Consider the following 12,804-nt stretch of genomic DNA (forward strand, 5'->3'; position numbering starts at 1 on the left):
ACCGCCGACTGTACTTATTTGCATAAAAAGTCGAAGTTCAATACTATGAAATTTCGATATAACGAAGCAAATTGCTGACTTTACCTACTTCATTATATTGAGGCTTAACTGTAGGTTCTTTTTTGCAGCTTATTAATGATACATTTGCCAACTGATTTTTTTGGACACCCGATTTTCTGGGCCTGCCCAACTATTTGGACTTTGCCATGCACTGTTACGGTAGAAATAGTAGACGAGAGATATTGGCAAAGTTCATGGAAATGAATCGCCTTCAAATTATGAATACTTTCTCCTTTAAAAGGAATAACAGGAAGTGGGCCTGGAAAAGTCCTAATGGGGAAACAAGAAAGAAGATAGATTTCATATTCTGTGCCGACCCCAGAATGGTGCAGGATGTGGAGGTATTAGGTAGGGTAAATGGCAGTGATCATGGGTTAGAGAGCTCTAAGATTGTTCTTAATTTGAAGAGAGAAAGATCTAATAAGTTAAGAGGAAACAGGCTAGCCAACGTAGACACAGTCAGGGAAAAAGTAGATGACAAGATAAGGGCAATTGGAGGTCAGTGGGAGAGGCTGCTTAGGGTCATTGATAAGTGGCACATAACCCGGTTACCCAATTTAACGTCAAAAAGATTTGTTGAAGAGCAGCACATAGACAATGTTACTTGCTCAGTAACCAAAGTTGGGCTGACAGTTGATTTTGAACCCAGTTCCCTCAGCACAGCAGCCACATGCTGACAGGAAGTTGACAGGAAAGAGTTTAGGTGCGAACATACATACATGCAATCATGCAGTCATATATACATACGTACATATGTACGTACGTACATACATACATACATAGATACATACATGCATACATACATACATACATACATACATACATACATACATACATACATACATACATACATACATACATACATACAGAGTTATCCCTAACTTTATGAAATTGGTGTTGCAGAAAAAATGAATTTTAGAAAGCAGTGTAATGGGTAGGGCAAGTAGCTGACAGTCTAGTAGGGTTACAAAATGAGTACCAATGGAATTAACTGAAAGGGTTATTTTTTGCTTCCATGGCTATGCATCGTAAAGTGCCCCTGCATTCTGTTATTGTATTTGCCTCTTGTTCTTGATGCTCTGACAGGACTGCAATCATCCCAATTATTTTCTGCAGGCCTCACCAATGCGATGAGTCTAGCTGAAAGTATGAATGCCAAAACAGCATGCCACGCCCCTTCCAAGGTCTTCGGTCAGGTCGAGGTTGGCATGCAGTACAGCTTGCCTTTGGCTGACAAGTCTGTTGGATGCTGCTTTAAAGCATGGAACGTGTCGACGAGCGTGCAGACTACGGAGGCTGTGGAACAGTGGAGCTCCAGCTCAGGTGAGCAGTGACCGGAAATTCTCTTACATTTGCTTGATTGTACGAGTTTTTGGTAAATGGCAAAGTCTGCCTAGCTTGGCACGACCTGCTCAAGTGTATATGACATTCGTCTGCCGAGGACAAATGAGCAGGTTTGTGATGCTTGTCTGCATACTGATTGGGGCAAAATGCAAAACTGCTGCTCTCTTGAGCACATTGAAGCACCTTAGGTAGTATATCATAATGCAGAGCTCTCTTACCCTGATGTCTGTAGTAGCCCTTACATTGCTTTTCGATAGTGTTACGGAAGGATGAAAGAAGAGCAGAAGAAGATCGTGGGATGCTGGCTGCTGTGTGTTGTTCGTAGTCAGCCATCTTATCTAATCGGGCTCATTTTGTATATATATTGTAAATACAATCTTCTAAACTCCCAACATCCACGTAACAATTGGTGAGTGGTGCGGGTACGGTACCATGGCTGGAAACGGAGCTGCGCAGTGGATGTCGCATCACCATCCGCACCAGGAACGACGGTGAGCACTCGGGATCAACGTCGTTGCCGCCTCCTACGTCACCATCGCATGCTACGTCACTGTCGCCTTCGGTTGCCGTTGTTCAACCCAAGGATCCTGGAACTTTCTGCAGGACTGATGGCACGTTGAAGAGTGGGTGGCCATGTACAAACACGTGAGTGCAATCAACAGATGGGACCCTACGTTTATGCTAGCTAACCTGTTGTCCTACCTAAGAGGCATGACAAAGGTGTGGTACGAAAACCACGATGAGGAGCTAACCAGCTGGGACCAATGCAAAGAGAAATTGACAGAGTTGTTTGGCAAACCAGCCAGCTGTAAAATTGCCGCAAAGCAGGAACTGGCTTCCCGTGCCCAATCCCACACGGAGTCCTATGTCTCGTACATCCAGGACACGCTCGCACTTGTTCGTAAAGCTGATCACGACATGACAGAAGCTGAGAAGGTTGGGCACGTGCTCAAGGGCATTGCTGATGATGCATTTAATCTGCTCATGTGCAAAAGCTGCTTTACAGTTGATGCTATCATCAAAGAGTGCCGACAATTCAAGCAGGCCAAAAGCCGACGCGTCTTGCAACCATTTGCCTGGCTTCCAAATACTGCCCCAACGTCGATGTGTGAAATCAACCCGCACAGCAGCATGCGTCGCCATCAGAGGACGTGGTGCGAATTGTTAGACATGAACTGAATACGATGACGCCCACAGCTTTCTGTTCGCGTAGCCCTGATGCTACCACATTTTCAGTACCCCTCGTACAAGCCATCGTTTCCCAGGAACTTGAAAACATTGGTTTACATTCTGTGTGTGCTGTCGTCAATCTCAGAGGCAACAAACGTCCTTCTACTATTTTCGCTCTACCCCGACGCTTCTCTCCTTGTTATCACAACCTGACTGAGTGGAGAACTTCAGATCACCAGCCGATATGTCTCACCTGTCGCCACATTGGTCATGTCGCCTGATGTTGTCGCAACTCGTGGCCCTCAACACCTCGCACACCAACCAACCTGAGCTGTTTTGATAGAAATGTCCGCAATGTTTCGCCCACTGCTGAGTCTAACAGCGCCGACAACTCTGCTAGAAACACATGGTACAGCCGCTCACCATCGCTGCGTGGACACCAGTCTCGTTCACAGCAAAGACGTCGCACATCTTCCCGTTCGCCACAGCCACGTCGCTTTTCGTCCCCTGTGGCTTTTGGCCGCACCCTCTCAGAAAACTAGGACATGCAGCCCTCGGAGGGGGTGCTGCATTGCCAACTACTGTAGCAAATCCTCTATCTGTGCCCGCAAGGCGAAGTGTGATTGAGGCTAAAATAGACGGCATACCTGTCCAAGCACTCGTCAACACTGGAGCCCACATATCTGTGATGAGTGCTAGCCTACGTAGACATTTAAAAAAGGTCATCACCCCAGCAGCTACCCGAGTGCTTTGTATGGCCGACGGCAGCAAAGCATCAAAACAGGTTGCTCTTGGAATGTGTACTACGCGTTTAAGTGTAGCCGGCCGGTCTACTTCTGTTCTCTTTGCAGTGATCGGCAACTGCCCTCACGATGTTATCCTTGGATTGGACTTTTTACTAATTCATTCTGCTCTCATCAACTGCGTGACTGGCGTTCTTCAGTTAGAACTGCCTCAACTCGCCAACGCTCCGAGCATCGCCCCACCGCATTTGTGCTCGTTTCACGGTGTGTGTCTGTCACCCGAGGCAGCTACTTACATCACTTTGTCCGCCCAGCTACAGGTTCCTGATGGTGACTATGTGCTTCGCCCCATCATCAATGTGCTTTGGAACCGGAACGTTGCTGTTCCGGATATTGTGGTCACGGTTGCTAATAACGACATCGTTCTACCGCTTCTGAATTTCAGCTTGGGCCCTCTAGTGATTCCGGTTGGCATGTTCTTGGCCAGTGTTTTACGTTTTCTGAATTTGACATTGAGAGTCTGAATGCCGAAAGTGGTTTATTAGCGCTAATTGCAGTTCACAGCTCTGGTTTCTTAACGGATGACTTCGCGAACATTATTGCACCTGACCTCACCTCTGCACAGGCGACGGACATACGTCTCCTGCTTGCATCGTACAGTGACATCTTTGATTTTAGCGACAGGCCTTTAGGCCAAACATCTGTTGTTCAGCACCATATAAACACTGGAGACATGAATCCTATTCGTCGGTGTCCCTATCGTGTATCGCATGCTTCCCTACCATGTATCACTTGCTGAACGTTGAGTCATCCAATCAGAAGTGGACAAAATGCTTCGCAAAGGGGTCATCGAGCCATCAGCCAGTCGTAGGGCTTCGCCTGTCGTCCTTGTGAAAAAGAAAGATGGTACCTGAGGTCCTTATGTCGATTATCGCCACTTAAACAAGATCAGGCGAAAAGACAACTACCCACTTGCATGCATCGGTGATGCCTTGGGACTGCTTGCACGGAGCTAAATACTTCTCGTCCATCAATCTTCGATTCGGCTACTGGCAGAATTCAGTTGATGAAATGGATCACGAGAAGACAGCCTTCATCATGCCAGGTGGCTTATATTAGTTTAAAGTCATGCCCTTTGTCCTATGCAATGCTCCTGCGACATTTGGACGTATGATGGACTCCCTTCTGCAAGCCCACAAATACACCACTTGTCTCTGTTACCTTGACGACGTTATTGTTTTTTCACCCATGTTCGGCAGCCACCTTACCCGACTCACTGCTAGTCTTGGGGTCCCCTGAAAAGCCAGCCTCCAACTGAACTCCACAAATTGACAATTCAGGCGCCATCAGATTACTGTGTTGGGACACCTCGTTGATGCATCCGGTGTCCAACCAGGTCCGGAAAACGTTCGCGCTGTATGCGGTTTTCCTGTGCCACATTCTGCTTCTGACGTGTGCTGCTTTGTTGGCCTGTGTTCTTTCTTTCGCCGTATCGTCAAAAACTTCAAACTTCGCCGACGTTGCTCGGCCCTTGACAGATTTTCTAGAGAACACGCCATTGTAATAGGGCCCGGAGCAGGCTCATGCGTTCGCCGCTTTCATCGGATTTTTGACTACCCCTCCCATACTTGCTCACTTTAATCCATCTGCGCCGGCCGCAGTCCAAGTTCACACTGGCGCAAGTGGCCATGGCATCGGCGCTGTTCTCGCCCAACAACAGAACGGTACTGAGTGCATAATAACTTACGCCAGCTGCCTGCTGTCACCCGCCAAGAGAAATGACTCCATCACCGAGCGGGAGTGCTTGGCTTTAGTTTGGGCTTTTGCCATGTTCCGGCCATATTTGTACGGCCGTATGTTTTCGATCATTACAGACCACCACATATGTGCTGGAATGTATTTCCCTGCGGCTGAAAGCACGCTGCCGCATGACGCGCCGAGTCATTGTGCCTGACGCATGTATGGAACCACGTGTCGCTGACATCATGCCGGTTCTACTTAAACTGCTGTGGAAATAAAGATGGGGCTTTTTCCGATTGCCAGCGGGTTGGACTACAGTCGTCTCCGGTCTTTCGTCGATCACGCACTGATAGCTGCGGGCGCCGTTACGACATGGTGTCAGAAGTGATGCGATCCACGCACTTTTGAAAGTGATTGTAGAAAGAGCGTCGTGACGTCATCAGAAAAGGAGGCTGCAATGGCCACTGCATCGCCGCCAGGCCTTCAGCAGCCGCCACCGCTGTACTTCGTCAATACCTCAGAGTGGCTGACATGGATACTGCACTTCGACGAATATCGCTATGCGTCGGGCCTGCATGATTGCCCGTAAGAGGCACAAGTACGCACTCTGCCTTATACCATGGGTCGACAAGCAAGGGACATCTCCACCACCTTCAATTTTTCTGCAGAAGATTCGAAGAAATTTGAGCTTGTCAAAAAGAAGTTCGACGATTACTTCAGCAAGGAGGGCAACATTGTCTATGAGAGCGCTTGCTTTCACAAGCAGCACCAGATGCCTGGCGAGTCAATTGACCAGTTTATGACTGCTCTACACGTCTTGGCGGGCAAAATCGACTTCGGAGAATTCAAGCGGCACCTCATCAGGGACCGGTTAGTCTTGGGCTTGTGGGATGAAAAACTTTTTCTTCGAGTCGCTCCAGATGGATCCCCAGCTGCCTCTCGCAACAGCTCTGGCGAGGGCCTGCCTAAAACAGACCGTTCAGCAGCAGCAACAAGAACTTTGAAACTGCAACAAAGTCCACGAATACACACTGTGCAAGCCATGTGAGGACGTCAATGTCGACGCACTGGGCTACCGCAGCAAACCACAACGCAGCAAGGAAACCAGGCCAACATTAGCTCGTTCCAAGGGACCATGCATCTTCTGCGAAGGCAACTTGCACCCAAGGACAACCTGCCCAGCGAGGGACCAAAGCTGCTTCAACTGTGGCTTAAAGGACACTTCGGCAAGGTGTGCCTCAAAGGGACTTCTCCAGGCTACCAGCGAAAGGTACAAGTGTCGTCGGTACAAAAGGGCACTGGCGAGGTTCATGCGTTACTTTCAGGTATTACTCCGTGCCTGTTTTCACAAAGGTCAACTCAGGCGCAGAAGTGTCCGTAATTCCAGCATCGTTTCCGGGACTTCCCACGAGTTTGGAAAAGGCCGAGGAGGTCTTGACTGGCGCTAGCGGTGATCGCTTAATCTGGGCAGGTTTCAGGCTGATATATTTTGGAGGGGACAAACTTCTCGCCAAATGTGTTATGTGGTCAGTCCTCTGCGCCATGTATTGCTAGGTTTGCCGGCTCTCGAACTGTTGGGCGTCATCAAGTTCGTTGACTCTGTGGCTCACAAGGAACCTAACTACGAAGTTTTGTGCCCTCAGGTTTTCAACAACTTAGGCACCATGCCTGGGGAGTATACAATAAGGCTTAAACCGGATGCTGCTCTATTTGCAATAAGCGCACTACGCAGGATTCCAATACCGCTTCAGGAGCCTGTAAAACGAGAACTCGCGAAGATGGAACATCACATCACATCACTTTATTTTCCTTAAGGACCCCCTTTTGAAGTGTTACATAAGGAGTGGGGTTTACAAGATACAGGCGTTCACAGAAGTCGAAAATGTAGATGGACAGGTTATGGCTGTGACATGGTGGGCAAGGCCGTTCCAGTCAGTTGCTGTTCAGGAAAAAAATGAGTTCATGAAGGTAGTAAGTAGTACGGGCTCGTGGACGCCAAACTTCAAGAAGGTGACCGATGCAATGGGATCTGTGTGGTGGGGGTGCGCAGATCTATGGTTCTTGTCTTAGGGGCGAATAAAAAAACTTGTGATACAAAACAAGGCTGGCAATGCGACGGCGATCAGAAAGATCACACAAACCTGATTGTAATTTTAGAGATGATATGCTAACGTCGTATGAGTATGAAGAGTGAATAAATCTGGTATCTCGGTTTTGTACAGCTTCGATGGCATTTGTTAAATATGCTTGATGAGGGTTCCAGATGGGCGATGCATATTCCAGTTTAGTTCTGATAAGTGAGATATATGCTTGTAGTCTGACGTGTTGAGGGGCTTCCCTCAGGTGACGTTTTATGAAACCTAATGTTTTATTAGCTGATTATATTAGGTTAGTTTCGTGCAGTCGCCAAGACAAGTCATCAGTAATGGTGATACCTAAGTATTTGTAAGACTGGACGAGGTCAACAGGGGAGTTAGAAACAGTATATTCAAAAACAAAAGGGTTGTGACGGCGGTGAAAAGACATGTACTTACATTTGTTAGGGTTGAGTGTCATCATCCACTGCGAACACCAGTTTAGCACGAGGTTTAGGTTTGCCTGAAGGGATTCTTGGTCAGAAGGGTTAGTTACCGAACGATAAATAACGCAATCATCAGCGAACAAGCGGATATGACAAGATACGCGCTGGGGTAAGTCGTTAATGTAAATTAGGAATAACAAGGGACCGAGGACGGAACCCTGCAGGACGCCAGAGGTGACTGCGAGCGGGTTGGAGGATTGGTTATTAATGAAGTCAGACTGAGAGCGATGCGTGAGGAATTCGTTAATCCACGCGATTGTGTTTGGATGTAGGTTTTACTGGGAAAGTTTAAGAAGCAAGCGTTGGTGAGGTACTTTATCAAACGCCTTAGCGAAGTCTAAGAAGATGGCGTCAGTTTGTAGAATAATATCAAGGTTGCCATGAATGTCATGAAGAAAAATGGCTAGTTGAGTCTCGCATGAAAACCCCTACGAAAACCATGCTGTGACGGATGAAAGAAGTTATTGGAATCTAAGAATTGCGTGATTTGGGAGTAAATGACGTGTTCCATGATTTTGCAGGGAATACTTGTTAATGAAATGGGCCGATAATTAAGAGGTGAATCAGTATTACCTGTTTTGTGCACGGGAACGACCTTCCCCACTTTCCAGTTGTCTGGAATGGTTCCTTTGGAGAGTGATTGTGAAAACAATAAACAGAAAATACTGGAACAGGCCGGGTTAGCGTTTTTCAAAATTTTTGGATTGATGTCATCTATGCCGGCGGCAGATGAATTTTTTATTTTATCTATTATGCACGAAATTCCACTACTGCTGAAAGTTATGGCGTCCATGGCTGTAGTAATAATAAGTGGTAATGTAAAACATGGTGCTTCGGATTCGTCGGTAAAAACAGATGAAAATGCAGTGTTAAAGATGTCTGCACAGTCGGCATCAGCCATGATTTCACCAGTATTGTTAGTGAGGGTGATAGCGCGAGCTTCCTTCGGGTTTATCACCTTCCAGAATTTCTTGCGGTTATCAACTATCATTTTTGGCAGTACTACTTCGTAAAATGAGCGCTTAGCACTTCCAATCTCGGCCAAGTATGCGTTCTCAGCTTCATAATATTTTTCCCATGCGTGGGGGTTTGCGTGATGTTTAGCTGTACGAAATGCGCGTTTTTTCTTGTTTTCGAGCCTTTTCTGTGTCTGTGAACCAGGGTTTCTGATTACTCTTTCGTAAACTGCATGACGGAATGTATTTATTTGTTAGTTCGATAATTTTATGTTTGAAAAGGGTCCAGTTCTTATTTATGCTTCTGGAAAGATAGGAAATTTCAAAGACCGATAGAAAGTTCGTTATTTCAGATTTGATTGCTTCGTTGTTTCCCTTATCGTAGAGCCTAATAGTTTTCTGGGAAGTTTGTTTTAATTCGGGTGAGAAGTTAAAGTTGGCATGGATTTCTTTATGGTCGCTGATTTCTCGGAGGCCTGTAATAAAATTAAGACTGTCTGGATGAGTGGTCAGTATGAGATCCAGAGTGTTCGCTGCTTCCCCTGTGACGCGTGTCGGTTCGGATACAACTTGGGTCAAGTTAAAATTAAGGCAAACGTCAATGAAGTCATTCGTCTCTTCTTGACTAACTATGGGCTGAGGTTGGTTACTCCAGTCGATATTGGGGTAATTGAAGTCCCCAAATAGTATGATGTGTGCTTTAGGGTGCTTTGATACTAGATAATTTAGAACATTGTGAAACTTTGGGACTTTTGCGAGGTGGCCTATAACACGCACCAATTAATAATGTCAGAGGTGAGGGGTGGCACATAATCCACTACATTTCTAAGTCTGACGTGACATTAATGGCAGAACAAGACAATTGTTTGCTGACTTCAATTAGGACTCCTCCCCCATGAGAATACTTACGATCAGCGCAAAAAAGATTAATGTTTGGCAGGTCAAACAGAATTTCTGAGTCAGTGATATCGTTGTTCGGCCACGTTTTGGTTAATATAAGTAGATTGCTGCCTGACGAAGTTACAAGGTTCGATACGATATCGCATTTTAGCAGGAAGCTGCGAATGTTAGTAAAGATTACTGATAGTGAAACGTTGGCACATGGCGTAGGTGGGGGATAGCTCGATGACCGGCAAGGATGAGTTGATTGTTAAGATATTTCTTTTACAGATTCTGAAAGTTCATCAAAAACGTAACGTTTGGGCCCAATATGCAAAATTTTATATCTCAGGGAAAAAGGCATGGAATTCGCTCTGGCAAAAGTGACAAGATGTTTCCGACAGTTTTGAACACGGCGCGAAAAGTCTTCACCTACGCTGTAGTCTGTACCTTTGAATTTTGAACCTTTAGAAAGAATTGATTCTTTAGTTTTAAAGGATGTAAACTTAACGATAATTGGGCGTTTGCTGTCCTTAGAGTTTCGTCCGAGGCAATGGGTGCGTTCAATGTCGTTAGGGCTCAACTGGGTGTCCAGGTGGTCAGAGCAGTGGCGAATGATCAAGTCTTCTGTAAGCGAATACGTTTCAGTGGGGTTGGTATCGGGTAAACCATAGAAAAGTAGGTTATTGCGCCGAGAGCGATTCTCTGCGTCATCTAGACGAGCTTCAAGCTCGCCAACTAAACGAGACGTTGCAGCTGAAGTGCCTGAATCCCCTCCAGATCACTGCGGAGTGTAGATGGACTTTCACAGTGAGTTTCTAAGGCGCTGAGACGCGTAGTTAGATTAGTCATTTTCTGGTCAATTGACAGCAGTTGGCCCTTAAGCTCTTGCACTTCCTTAACCAATTCTGTCTGGCCAAAGGACATCTTTTTTAGTTCGCCAAGGATTATGTCTAGCTTGTCGGGGCCGGGGTTGCTCTCAATGTCACCGCACATCAGTAATAGGGACCGAACAACGTCAAAGCACTCGATACAGGTAGCAAGGCAACACTGGAGGCTCGGAAGCTGTACCAAAATGTAGGTTCTGGTTTTTTTTGTGAATAGAGTTTGATGGTTACCAACCTGCATGGCAAAGACAAGTGGATTATGCCACCGTGTTGTGGCACAGCCACCAAGCCCACGGTGCGGTGGATGGCCGCTGCTCCTTTATAGTCGGCACGGTGAGTGTTGTTGCTGACGATGGGGCCTCCCAGTCTGCGCTGAGTGTCAAGTTGACTTGAGTCGGCAAGTTGGGAGTTGCTGCGCACAATGTCCTTCCGTCAGCCGCGCCGCACAACAGCGCATGCTCAATCGCGGTCGCCCGGGTAGCGCAAAAGACAGCAGGGAGCATGACGCAGATGATCGAGGGCGAGTGCACCTGCATGGCGAAGACAAGTGGATTATGCAACCGTGTTGTGGCACAGCCACCGAGCCCACAGGGTGCGGTGGACGGTCGCTGCTCCTTTATAGTCGGCACGGTGAGTGTTGTTGCTGACGATGGGGCCTCCCAGTCTGCGCTGAGTGTCAAGTTGACTTGACTCGGCAAGTTGGGAGTTGCTGCCCACAATGTCCTTCTGTCACCCGCGCCGCACAATGGCGCACGCTCAATCGCGGTCGCCCAGGTAGCACAAAAGACAGCAGGGAGCATGACGCAGATGATCGAGAGGGAGTGCACCTGCATGGCGAAGACAAGTGGATTATGCAACCGTGTTGTGGCACAGCCACCGAGCCCACCAAATGGGTGTCATTCATAAAGTCGAAGAGCCAACAGAGTGGTATGCCGGCATTCTGCCTGTACAAAAGCACTCGGGAGATGTAAGGATCTGTGTAGACCTTGCGCAATTGAACAAGCTTGTCTTAAGAATAAGATACACATTGCCTATGGTTAAATGGTTAAATTGGACAGGAATTCCGGCTTCCATTAGGTGCGACTCAGCAAGGCCTCAGAAGAGCTAACCACGTTCATTACATTTGGGCCGTACTGTTTCACTAGGTTGCCGTTCAGGATTACATCAGCTCCAGAGTATTTTCAAAGAAGAATGTCTGAAATCCTTACAAGCCTTCCTGGCGTCGTTAACCTGATAGACAATATTCTCATATTTGGCAACAGCAAAGCGCAACATCACTCTAGACTATCGAACATCATAGCTAAGCTGGCCCAGTCTAACGTTACCCTAAACAAAGCAAAGTGTGTGTTCGGTGTTCGAAGCATAAGCTTTCTGGGCCACTTACTCAGCGAGGAAGGCGTACAGCCGGATCCGACCAAACTCAGAGCCACTAAAGAGCTGTAAGCACCCACTGATATATCGCAATTATGCAGTGTTCTGGGCATGGCCAACCACCTAGGTAGTTTTTTGCCAAACTTGGCGCAAATAACTGCCCCGCTACGGGAGCTTTTGCAGAAAGAGACCGACTGGGCTTGGGGCCCTGCTCAGAACACGGCTTTTGAAAGCTTGAAATCTCATATCTGCTCAGCAAAGTGCATGGCTATGTACGATCCACGCCTTCCCACGATTCTTTCGGCGGACGCCTCGTCTTGTGGTCTCGGTGCCGTCCTTCTCCAGAAACAATACGCAATGGCGAGCGCCGGCTGATAGTGTTTGCTTCAAGGTCACTGACCAAAACTGAGCAGCACTATGCACAAGTGGAAAACGAGGCACTAGCGTTAACGTGGGCTGCCGAAAGATTCGACGAATACACAAGAAGTATCGAGGTGATGCTTGAAACAGACCACAAACCTCTCGTTTCGTTGATGTTTCACCTAATAATGTGTTGCCACCAAGGGTTCAGTGCTTCAGAATGCGGCTGATGCGGTATCACTTTAATATTGTGTATGTTCCTGGTAAAAGCTTGATAACAGCGGATGCCCTTTCAAGAGCACTGACGAAAGCAGATAAACTAGGTGGTGAACTGACCGTCTCGAAGTGTCGTATGTCAAAACATGTGTGCAAGGGCTTCAAATTGGTGCCAATTTTGTTAACAGAATACGTGATGTGCAAAAGACTGACATCGTTTGTCAAGCCTTGCTTAATGTGTCGCCAAAGCTGGCCGATAAAGCCAAAGCTTCCTTGCTACTTAGTTCCGTACTGGCAGGAACGAACGCTAATTGCCGAATGCAATGGCATGCTGCTAAAAGGGACCAGATTGGTGGTACCTCAGTGCCTAAGAAAGGAAGTACTAAAGAAACTACATGATGGACATCAGGGCATCTCAACAACTAGAGCTTTGGCAAAAGAATTGGTCTGGTGGCCAGGCCTCGGCGAACAACTTGCTTGGTAAGTGAAAGAATGTG

General features: G+C 47.1%; 1 protein-coding gene across 3 annotated transcripts in view; it reads left to right on the forward strand.

Moving 5' to 3' along the window:
- LOC139048757 (oocyte zinc finger protein XlCOF6-like) overlaps positions 1-12,804 on the forward strand; it is a 101,236-nt gene that overhangs the window by 22,342 nt on the left and 66,090 nt on the right. For all 3 annotated transcript variants that reach the window (XR_011507888.1, XM_070523339.1, XM_070523338.1), the window contains exon 3: positions 1,177-1,383. Coding sequence is in view for 2 of the 3 variants with exons in the window: in XM_070523339.1 (XP_070379440.1) it covers positions 1,177-1,383 (207 nt within the window). In the remaining variant the exon portion in view is untranslated. The remainder of the gene's footprint in view (positions 1-1,176; positions 1,384-12,804) is intronic.

This window comes from Dermacentor albipictus, chromosome 8 (genome assembly GCF_038994185.2).
Source record: "Dermacentor albipictus isolate Rhodes 1998 colony chromosome 8, USDA_Dalb.pri_finalv2, whole genome shotgun sequence".
NCBI classification, from domain to species: domain Eukaryota; kingdom Metazoa; phylum Arthropoda; class Arachnida; order Ixodida; family Ixodidae; genus Dermacentor; species Dermacentor albipictus.